This window comes from Schistocerca serialis, chromosome 11 (assembly GCF_023864345.2).
Source record: "Schistocerca serialis cubense isolate TAMUIC-IGC-003099 chromosome 11, iqSchSeri2.2, whole genome shotgun sequence".
Classification (NCBI taxonomy): Eukaryota; Metazoa; Arthropoda; class Insecta; order Orthoptera; family Acrididae; genus Schistocerca; species Schistocerca serialis.
In genome coordinates, this window is record NC_064648.1 from 178199034 (window position 1) to 178211224 (window position 12191).

Below are 12191 nucleotides of genomic sequence, written 5' to 3' on the forward strand. Positions count from 1 at the left end.
CATTTGGTGTGTCTGTGTAAAGGTTTTCTTGAGTTTCACGCAAAATTTAATGCAGAAACATTGTTCATCTAACTCTGACACCTCGAAACTCTCAACTGTGCGACACAACATTCTACTCCATACAGCACTGAACAATAACTAACAGACATACAATAGCGTTTACACATTAAACACAGGCGTGTGCAGGGATGCCAACCGCATATCACCCCAACAACCGTTGGCGCGAAATTACGAACGTCCCGGAATTTTTGAACAGACCTCGTAGTTAGAACAGCTATTCAGTATTATTCGCGTGAAAGCCCATATTTTCCTCAAATTTTAGAGCAAAATTTCCCACTGAACTATATATTTTGCGAATAAAAACCCGTCGACTATCTGTCTTTCGTTTCCTTAACACAGTCAACAGATTTATTCATAAAACATAGCTTTCACTGTATATGTGTGCCATGCGCTGTTGTGTGGTCCTCAAAATCTGTCACTGAACGGAATCTCGCGCAGTGTGGAGCATTAAGTACTACGTAAACTGCCCTATACAGATTCTACTGCATAACTTCCTAAATCCGTTCATCCTTAGAAGCCACTAAACCATATATTGAAGTGCGTGGCAGTCGAACTGTATTTCCACTTGCTGCAGTGGACCGTCAATCGGAAAAAAAGAAAAAAAATCCTTCTAGTACTAAACATGAGTGTCAGCTGCTTCTCAGTGATGAGTGTAAGCTTCTGGGTTCTTCATTCTTCTTTTAAGCAAATTAGAAAAAAAGTTGATTTGTCACACAGGTGTTCCGCAGGCTGGCATGGAGTGCTCATTGAGGATCCAGATTTTTCTAGCCACACATTATGAAAAATTTTCTCTAACACAGACCTTTGAATTCTGACAGAAGCAGTGTTCAAAATGAAACGTTTTTCAGTGACAGTTGGTGGCTTGTCAGACTCTTCTTCATTATGCACATTCTGATGCCCTTCGTTAAACACTACACACTACTTTCTAACAGTGGTACATCACCGCTGCAGACTTTTATCTGATATCTTGATGTCAGGAAACTTTTTCCTTACTAGGAAAGTATGTTACACTTCTTACTTTCAGCAGATCTTTTCACACACAGAAGCACTTTTCACACATTTAAGCAGTCAAGTATCACATATCTGACTGTAAACTAATTGCAACAGTCTGAGATATGTATGCAATGGATTTTTGCAATCTATAGGACTGAACTGAATCTTCATTACAAAATTACCACAGCAAAACAAAAGATTGCCTTGCTTTTATGTTGGTTTCGATATGAGAATGTTTTTACACCAGTCCTTGACCCATATGACGTGCAAGATGCCTTAAAGTTCCCAAAAGACGGGCCCAATAAACTTGCAATATAGCTTACAGTTCCTTGTTGGCTGGTACATTTGACTTGCAGCATAGCCCACAGGGTCCCGTTGGCTGTCCTACTTAATTTGCAACGTATCTTACAGTTCCCTGTTGACTGCTCCATTTCACTTGCAACGTGCCTCAGAGTGCTCTATTGTCTACTCGACTTGCAACAGTCTTTACAGTGTCCCATTAGACGTGAACCGTTCTTCACAGTGCCCTGTTGACAACACTTTTACACTTAACACTTCCTAAAGTGCCAACTTGACTGCCCTATTTGACATACAGTACTATTTATGTTTGCCTGTTCACTAAATCTTGCAACATGCGTTATAGGGTCTTGTTGACTGCCCCATTTGACTGGCAGCACACCTTGCTATATCTTGTTTACTGCCCCATTTGACTTGCAATGCACCTTGCAATGTCTTCTTGACTGCTCCTTTTGATACGTATCAAGTGATATAGCTTCTGCAGTTCTTAGAACTGCTTCAATTTCAGCAAGAAGCCTCTGAAGTTCATTCTGTTGGCTGCTGTAGTTCTCTTGATCTCCTTGATCTTACGCCAACTTTCCAAGAATACTCATGACATGATGAATACAAAGTGTTACGCTGCCGTGCTTCATGTTAGTGCACACAACAGTATGGCAGAACATTTTCGTAAACACATCACGCGTGAGGCATCAGTATACCGAGTCTGAAAATTAATCAGCAACATACGTGCAAACATGCATCCATGCTATCATATTTACATGGTAGTTGACATACATGGCAGAAAAAAAAATGCTGAACTGCAGAGTAAATAATTCAAGTGCAAGTATGAAATGAGAGAACTGTTAGTGATACAAACACATAACATTCTGCGATTTTGAAGTTACTGTAGAGCTCTGTACACTGCTTTTTGCTGAAACCATTTCCTGATAAGAGAGTTTTCTTCATAAATCGTTAAGCGAGGCCATTTTGTAAGAATATAATATACACCAAAGCAGACCTATACATACTGAAACAATTTAAGGAGGCATATGACATATAAATAAAGTGTCAGTCCTCGATATTTCAAAAAAGTTGCGTTGCATTGAGGTGATACATAGCACTGGGTAGGTACACACCTCTTCATGTGTTCTTGGAGTTTTGTACATGTTGTGTCCTGTTTCTCTGTGTGATAAATGTTTATCATAGCCTAAATACAGACGGCTGTTAATGAAATATTGCCAACTGGTGCACTATTTCAACACGAGTCATAATACAGTGGAAGAGTTTGACACAGTTGGCAATACACTGCAGTGTAGTACTTAAATCTAGAACACTGCTAACATTAAGATACAGTAGATTCAGCATCTGTGGTGAGCTGAAACTGATGGTTGCCTCAGGAGTCAAACCTAGGTACACGCACTGTGCTGTTTCCAACGTAGCTCTCTGGGCAGACCTCACAGGCAAACAGAACACAATCCTTGCCAGGAATAAGTGTGGAGTTACAAATGAGTTGTAGATAATTATTCACAATCTTGGTTATCTGAGTTGGCCCTTGAGGGCGGCCATGGAGACCTTAAAAGAAAAAATCGCAGACACTAAATGAGCATGCCTGGGTTCAAGTCATGTTCCAAAATTGTCGTTGATGTTTAGTTCAACAACTACTAGAATACAGAGCAATTCATTTCATCTTGCGTTATAAACATAGCCAATATCTATAGTAAAAGAATGATGTGCAGGATTGGTATGAGAAGATCAGAGAGTCGATATTACAAAATTGTGATTGCAGTAAAACTGTATGGTACAGAAACACACTTGGCGCATGAAACAGCAGGATTATACTTCAAGTCTCTTTCTTGTGATGTGTACATGCTGTGAACATAATTAGAATCTGCTCATTGAGTGTTTAATTTAAACTGTTTGCATGTATCGTGCAATATGCTTACTGCGATTTTTCTTAAAACAATATTTTAGCTGCAAATCAATCCACAGCTTAAATACTTTTTTTTAATGCCAATAATCTCCCGCACTGTATCTCAAACCTATGAACTGTTATTTTGTACTTTTCGCTATTGCACAGTGTGGGCTGTGAAAACCTTTTCAAATGTCTGCAATACATACTAGATGTAAAATGGATCATATTTGGGTTACAGTGAAAGAAAAGGTTGGTCATATACTATGTGATCAAAAGTATCCAGGCACCCAGGTACACTATGTGATCAAAAGTATCCGGACACCTGGCAATGAAAATGACAAACAAGTTCGTGGCACCCTCCATCGGTAATGTTGGAATTCAATATGGTGTTGGCCCACCCTTAGCCTTGATGACAGCTTCCACTCTCGCAGGCATATGTTCAGTCAGGTGCTGGAAGGTTTCTTAGGGAATGGCAGCCCATTGTTCACGGAGTGCTGCACTGAGGAGAGGTGTCGATGTCGGTCGGTGAGGCCTGGCAAGAAGTCGCCGTTCCAAAACATCCCAAAGGTGTTCTACAGGATTCAGGTCAGGACCCTGTGCAGGCTAGTCCGTTACAGAGATGTAATCGTCGTGTAACCACTCCGCTGCAGGCCGTGCATTATGAATAGCTGCTCGGTCAGGTTGAAAGATTCAGTAGCCATCTCTAATTTGCTCTTCAACAGTGGGAAGCAAGAAGGCGCTTAAAACATGAATGTAGGCCTGTGCTGTGATAGTGCCACGCGAAACAACAAGGGGTGCAAGCCCCCTCCATGAAAAACACGACCACATCATAACATCCCGCCTCCGAATTTTACTGTTGGCACAAACATGCTGCCATCGGATCGCCACATTGTGTACCGTGATTCGTCACTTCACACAACGTTTTTCCACTGTTCAATCGTCCAATGTTTACACTCCTTACACCAAACGAGGCGTCGATTGGCATTTACCGGCGAGATGTGTGGCTTATGAGCAGCCGCTCGACCGTGAAATCCAAGTGTTCCCACCTCCCGCCTAACTGTCATAGTACTTGCAGTGGATCCTGATGCAGTTTGGAATTCCTGTGTGATGGTCTGGATAGATGGCTCCCTATTACACATTACGACCCTCTTCAACTGTCAGCGGTCTCTGTCAGTCAACAGACGAGGTCGGCCTGTACGCTTTTGTGCTGTACGTGTCCCTTCACTTTCCAGTTCACTATCAAATCAGAAACAGTGGACCTAGGGATGTTTAGGAGTGTGGAAATCTCGCGTACAGACGTATGACACAAGTGACACCCAATCACCTGACCACGTTCGAAGTCCGTGAGTTCTGCGGAGCGCCCTATTCTGCTCTCTCACGATGTCTAATGACTACTGATGTCGCTCATATGGAGTATCTGCCAGTAGGTGGCAGTGCAATGCACCTAATATGAAAAACGTATGTTTTGGGGGGGGGGGGGGTCCGGTTACTTTTGATCACATAGTGTATGTGGCTTAAGATGATCTGCTCGATCATTGTTCCCCATTGGATTGCTGGTACCACTTTGGAACTTATGAGTGATTTTTTCCGATAATTTCATGCCATTTTTTAGAACTGCCTTCCGCAGTGTTCGACAGTCTATGTCTGTCAGCACATGAGGGGTGGTTTGGGTTTAACCGTGGTTGTTCCTTTGCGCTTGCACTACACAATCACATAGCCAGCTGCCGACTTGGGCTGGCTCTTCAGTGTATATTACTATTTTAACGATGTTAGATCTTGTATCATCTCACACATCTGACTGTGGCTAAGTAGCCAGTATTACACAGTAATGAAAGACCAGAAACCTGAAAGGGTATTGTAATCCAAGTAATAGCAGCCAGCAGAGGATTGTAGTTGAAAATATTTCTTAGGAGGAGGACAAGGGGCAGTAGAACAGTGAGAGGGCCGAGGCTGCGGAACTTACGGCAGTTCTCCTCGTCCGAGCCGTCCCTGGGGCAGTCCCGCTTGCCGTCGCACACCAGCCTCTGGTCGATGCACTCTCCCATGTTGCACTGCCACTGCGTGCGCGGGTCGCAGGCTGAAAAAACGACAGACATGAGGATGCCGCCACAACAGCGCGCAGAAACGTTTCCAATCTCAGCAGCAGCGTTGCCAGCTTTACCACACTAAACAGTACACATGCGATATGCTAACGACTCTTTAACGATCGTACCTGACCTAATGCACCCCCCTCCCCCTCTATAAAATGATAAACTGAGGTCTGTTACCCAGGGATGGGCAACGGCCTTGCCGCAGTGGATACACCGGGTCCCGTCACATCACCGAAGTTAAGCGCTGTCGGGCGTGGCCGGCACTTGGATGGGTGACCGTCCAGGCCGCCATGCGCTGTTGCCATTTTTCGGGCTGCACTCAGCCTCGTGACGCCAGTTGAGGAGCTACTCAACCGAATAGTAGCGGCTTCGGTCAAAGAAAACCATCATAACGACCGGGAGAGCGGTGTGCTGACCACACGCCCCTCCTATCCGCATCTTCAATGCGGATGACACGGCGGTCGGATGGTCCCGGTGGGCCACTTGTGGCCTGAAGACGGAGTGCTGTGCTTTTGTTACCCAGGGATCGGTCTGCAGTATAGACCACGTTATTAATCCACAGAGGTACAATTTTTTTTGAGGGGGAGGAGATCATGGAACTCACAGTTTCTCTTCTAAAATCCTGATAATTTCAATAAAATGTGAAAACGTATGGGGCTCCTGACGATGCATTAACTATTTCATTCTGGAAACATCCCTTAGGCTGAATGACATTTTCACTCTGCAGCAGTGTGTGCTCTGATATGAAACTTCCTGGCAGATTAAAACTGTGTGCCGGACCGAGACTCGAACTCGGGACCTTTGCCTTTCGCGGGCAAGTGCTCTACCAACTGAACTACCCAAGCACGACTCACGCCCCTGCCAGAGTGAAAATCTCATTCTGGAAACATCCCCCAGGCTGTGGCTAAGAGATGTCTGTGCAATATCCTTTCTTTCAGGAGTGCTAGTTCTGCAAGGTTCGCAGGAGAGCTTCTGCAAAGTTTGGAAGGTAGGAGACGAGGTACTGGCAGAAGTAAAGCTGTGAGTACCGGGCGTGAGTCGTGCTTCGGTAGCTCAGATGGTAGAGCACTTGCCCGCGAAAGGCAATGGTCCCGATTTCGATTCTCGGTCCGGCACACAGTTTTAATCTGCCAGGAAGTTTCATATCAGCACACACTCCGCTGCAGAGTGAAAATCTCATTATTTGGAAAAGATTTCCCAGTAGTATTTTTTAGTTTAATGGGTGCCAGATGATAAGTGAAAGTACTTAAAGCGTGCCTGTGAGAATTAAAATAATGGCTTCATTCCAAGCTACGTTACATCTTACAGTCTGCTTTTAATATAAAGTTGCATGTGAGTGGGACAGTCGCTGAGTGGGTGTTAGGCCATAAATCAAAAGATCTTGGATTCCAGATCTGGGGTTCAGAGGCCAGATTCCAAGGTCTGGGGATCACAGTCGAGGTATCGTGGTCCGAGATACCCAGTCGAGGTTCCGACATCTGAGGTACACAGTCGAATTGTTAAGGTCTTGACCCAATGACCATGTTATAAAGTCTGTGGATCAAGGCTCTCGGAGCCAGGTTCATAGATCGAGGTCTTTGGGTCAGGATCCATTGATCAAGATTTGGTCTTCACAGTCGAGGGCTCCAGGTTTAGGTACAAACTAGGTGTTATGTGTAACAGGATCTTTGTTGCAATGTTCTGGATAAACTTGTATGGGTCAAGATCTGTGGATCAAGTCTGGGCTTCACAATTGACAGTTCAAAATCTAGTTCCAAGTTTCATATAATATAGTATGTGCTACAAAGTCCTGGTTTTCAGTGTCAGCGATCTCAAGGTACAAGTTTTCAAGGTCCTGGTTATCAAGGTCCCAGTTATCAAAGTCTCTGTTTTCAAGGTCCATGTTTGCAAGGTCTGAGGCTACAGTCTGGGTTTTCATGGTCCAGGATGTCTTGGGTTTAGGTTCTTGGGTTTTGGTCTACCGTTCAAGATCTAAAATGTAATCCAGCATGAGTTCCAAGATTTTTACTGGCGCTGAGGCTGTAAATGGGTTTGCACCCCATTACAGTTTTATTTATTTTTCCTTTTTTACTTAAGAATTGTCCTCTCTCTCTCTCTCTCTCTCTCTCTCTCCATCTTATAGAAGGATACAAACTGAAATGGAACTTTTGAGTATCTTTAGTAGATCTCCAAAAAATTTAACCATGACATTTTGCTTCCAGTGGCATAACTTGAATATTTAAATGGTAGGAATGTGGCTGTAGTACTATCACACGTCTGCTGAGAACTTCACTATATAATTCATGTTGTTTCTTGACTCCCCATGGTTCTGACGTTTTGTTAATGTGCTGCTGTTCTACTGCTTCAGATACTCATAAAAAATTTTGTTAGTGGTTGCTACAATAATTATGAACACACAATATTACAATGTTACACAAATAGTGCACCAAAATACCCAGGAACTATACCATAACAGCTTCCAGTTGTGTGTTCGAAATCCACATGTAATTTGCTAATTATGAAACCCTTCAAAAAATATGGCCAACCAACTTTCCCTTGACAGATATAAAAGATTACAAAAGCAGGTGTAAATGAGGCATACAGTGCTCACATTTATGTGGTGAAGATAGGATACAGGCTGGGCCAAAAGGTGCATTTCAGATTTATTGACAGATTTTGGGGAAAGTGTGCAGAGAGTCTGCAAGGGGGATGCAGTCACGTGCAAAACTCCCATGCCACTGGTTCTTTAATACTGTTCCAGTGTTTCGGATCTTTAGTAGGCAGGCCTAAAGGAAGCAGTCCAAGAATTCAGACACTTTTTCATAGATTTGTAACTGGCTGGTTCGGTGACTATGAGGTATTTACGTTAATGATCAGAAATTTTAGAATTAAAGTCCAACCGAAATCCCATCCAGTTATTTCTCAAATAAGTACAACGCACTTTCACCAAAAGTAACGTGAGCATTTCTACCTCATATCATAGGGTATGGCATTTTGGCGTTTCACATGGCACACCATGTGAATTCACCCAACAAAAATGCTAGTTTGTAAAACAATACCATTTACATCACAATCGACTATATCTCACTATACACAGTGACCCAGGCACTACCACTCATGCACTATAGAAGCATTATGTAGCCTTAGAAGTAGAATGCATGCATTTGAACTATTTGCATGACAACCTTTCTAGTATGGCTATTTATTACCTGTCCCATGTTCTATGTTCGTTTATTAAAACTAACATTAAAATATGAAATGTGGAGACATAAAGACACATCACAAAGACAATTATCTGTGGAATCGATCATTCAATTCGTTATGTGGACATAAAATATGAATATTCCATACAGTGTATTTGCTTCGAAGAACCAATAAACATAAAAATTTAAGAAAAGCAAATAATTTTTCGATTTGAAGCTCTCAACTAAACGTATGCTGGAACCAAAATAAGCCTATTTACCAGAAATGCTATTCATTGTTAAAATTTCATATTGGTTCTTTAATATAAATAATATACTTTACCACATTAACCTTGACAGAACATGTCATTAAAAGTTAATATAATTAATATAAAACGATTCTATTAATAACATGTTTATAGAAATATCACTGGGATCAATCCACAATTAAAATATAATCATCAAAACACATAGAATTTGTTTAGAAAAACGAAATTCTTGCACTTTTCTTTAGGCTGTGCTATCTCTACACATTACGTCTAAGAAGCTTCTCAGTTGGTGCTCCTCTGAATGCAGGACTAAAAGTGAGTGTGAAAGCAGAAACTGCACAAATAAAGTAGAATAATACAGCTTTTATCAGAGCATATATAAATAACAACAAGAGAAGAAAAGAAGCAAAAGTAGTTTGCGGGCTAACATACAGGGTGAGAAAAGTGTCAAAGGAATAGTTCTTTTACAAGGAATATTGACTTGATAATATGATTAAAACAGAAAAACTTCTGAGATTGAAAGAGGTTGGTAATCAAATCAGTAACAGGATAACTTACTGACGAAAATGTGTAGGAGGCAAATAACAACACGTGAAGTATCAGATACTGCGCCCACAAATGGAAGGATGTGAGTGATGAAGCAGTTTGGTGCGATTTATACAAGCGATAGCTTTTGTGGACGTGTTGATAAGAGTGGTGGCTTAGTGAGGGTGGCGGAAATAGTTGATACCAGCGATAGTACAGTATGGTAATACAGAAGCAGTCTCGAGTCGCACACTCAGGTTGCAGCCAAGGTAGGTGCCACATTTATGAGACCAACGGCTAAGGGCTACCGTACTGTTTTGGTAGTGACAGGAAAGGTGAGGGAATGAGCTGGTCAGTCAAGCACCTTGTCAAAATGCCCTGACTTGACAACGAAACTTTCACACTACTTCTGGCTATGTCAATATGCTCGTGTGCCTATTTGGAAAATTGTTCTGCTGTGGGTGTAAAACGTATCGTGGTACTGTATTAGCAATAAAAATCTGTCCATTTGGCCAAGCTCAGGGCATCAGAACACATGAAAATGTCCTTACAAGTGGGGTCATTAACTGAACAATCTCCAAGACAGCCAACAACAAAGCATGCTGCTGTCCTGGGGAGCTCCATTTAGCATGAGGACCTAGTGAAGCAAGTCTATAGTGGCTCAGTGAGAGGACTATGAGTTAGTTAATCATAGGAATATTATCAGCACTTCTAAGAGCGACTCAGTGGTGGAATTTGGGGTGCTAGAGTAGTCCCTGCAGGGTGATATCGTTATCTTCATCACTGCAGTAAGGCCTCACCTACAGTCTTGAGAGCATCAGTGTGAAGATTATCGAGCAGTACGGTGGACAGGTGTGCTGCTGACTATTCTCAGTGAAGCTCTGTCTAATAGATTTAGTCAGTAGGATACAGCGTGCAGATTTGTCTGGACTTTTGGAAAGGTGTGTCATTGCTGACACCATTATAGCAGAAAGGAAGTGATGTCATGTAACGAGAATGAGAAGGCACTACAGCAATGCTGCGAATAAATGTGATGCGGTTTTTTCTCCCACGCTTGAGCAGCATTTGTCATAGATACTGGATAGTGGTAGAAGTGTCATCATGGGGCCTAAAACTTCATTGGTGATTTGAGAAATGTGAAACTTGTGTGGATTAAGATATTGCATGATCAGATACTGTAGTTTGTACTGGAGACCTAGTTGTGACAGGTTGGGATGGTTGTTGAGGTTTTGCCCCATCATGTCGCTACTGTCTTCGGAACTACAGTGTGAGAGGGACAGACTGTTGGGAATGTTGGGATGCATACCAAGCTGAGGGGTCTGCTGCTACTGCAACTTCTACTGGAGACGCAGTGGGTTGTGATGGGTGGGTCACTAATATATTTGCCCCACCACATCACTGCTGTCATTGTAGCGATATGTGGGAAGGAAGGCCTGGTGGGAAGTTTGGGATGGATGTCCAGATGTTGGGTCTGCTGCCAATATAGCTTCCACTGGAGACCTGACAGTTCAGGTTGGCTGGGTCGTGGGGTTTGCCCATTGGATCAGTACTGTCACTGGAGCCATAATGTTGGAGGTATGATGTGCTCGAAGCACTAGGACAATGTGTGCTGGGCTGGCAGATCTGCTGCTACTGTCGCGTATGCTGTCTGCTTACAGCAATCTGACTCATCGCTGTCATCGTGTGGGCAATCATGTTGCTACTGTCTTTGGAACTACAGTGTGAGAGGGACAGACTGTTGGGAATGTTGGGATGCATGCCAAGCTGAGGGGTCTGCTGCTACTGCAACTTCTACTGGAGACCCGGTGGGTTGTGCTGGGTGGGTCACTAATATATTTGCCCCACCACATCACTGCTGTCACTGTAGCGATATGTGAGAAGGAAGGTCTGGCGGGAAGTATGGGATGGATGTCCAGACGATGGGTCTGCAGCCAACATAGCTTCCACTGGGGACCTGACGGATCAGGTTGGCTGGGTCGTGGGGTTTGCCCATCGGGTCACTACTGTCACTGGGGTCATAATTTTGGAGGGATGACCTTCTGGGAGTGCTGGGATGAAATGTGCTGGGGAGTCTGCTACTACAGTGACATGTGCTGTCTGCTTACGGCAATCCGACTCGTCGCTGTCGTCGTGTGGGCAATCGGTGACCCCGTTGCAGAGGAAGCGGATGTCGATGCAGGTCCGGTCCGTGCACATGAACTGCGTCTTGTCAGGGCACAGGTGCTTCTTAGGCGCCGCGTGCAGGTCTGCAAGTTAGTAGGTTAGTAGGGAGACACAGTTAGTAAGGGGAGAGACAGTTAGTAGGGACAAGCCAACACATCGGGGCTTCCCTGCATGCAAACGCACCAGGCAATTCGCGTAGTCTTTAGCACTGCTGGTAACTTACACAACTTGAATTTACCACTATGATTTATCATTATTATGACTGTTCCTTTCTAAAAAAAAGATTTGATTCATTGTGGCAATATATTTTAAAAAATGGCGAAACCTGAAGGCATTGCTGGCAGCCTTGTGTCCACTGCCTTAAGCATTCTGTAGTCAGTCAACATTACTGAACAGCAACACTGAACAACATTATAATGTATCCCCTAGACTGCTCAATAAAAATCTGCAAAACTATTTTGCAATACTGAGCCCAGTTGGAAATGCTGGACGGTCGAAACATTACTGCTATGGTACTTACTTCACTTTTATTGCAAGCAGAACAAAAGAAGAAGATCAATGAGAAATTGAATAAAGGGCAACAAAAATGGATTTCGTTCATAAAGAATTAATTTCCTTGTAAACAGATATTCACCCATAGCCGTAGGATTTCGTGCTCTGCATTTAAAGAGCAACAGTTCACAAGATTTGTTCTTAATAAGTTTGTGTTCATCTTATGTTCACCTAATGTCACTTCCTGCAA

The 12191-nt window shown here is 43.1% G+C and overlaps 1 protein-coding gene across 1 annotated transcript in view; it reads right to left on the bottom strand.

Moving 5' to 3' along the window:
* Nucleotides 1-12191, bottom strand: part of LOC126427231 (basement membrane-specific heparan sulfate proteoglycan core protein) — a 792772-nt gene that overhangs the window by 439649 nt on the left and 340932 nt on the right. Inside the window, exon 10 of the mRNA XM_050089468.1 lies at nucleotides 5205-5318. Coding sequence (XP_049945425.1) covers nucleotides 5205-5318 — 114 coding nt within the window. The remainder of the gene's footprint in view (nucleotides 1-5204; nucleotides 5319-12191) is intronic.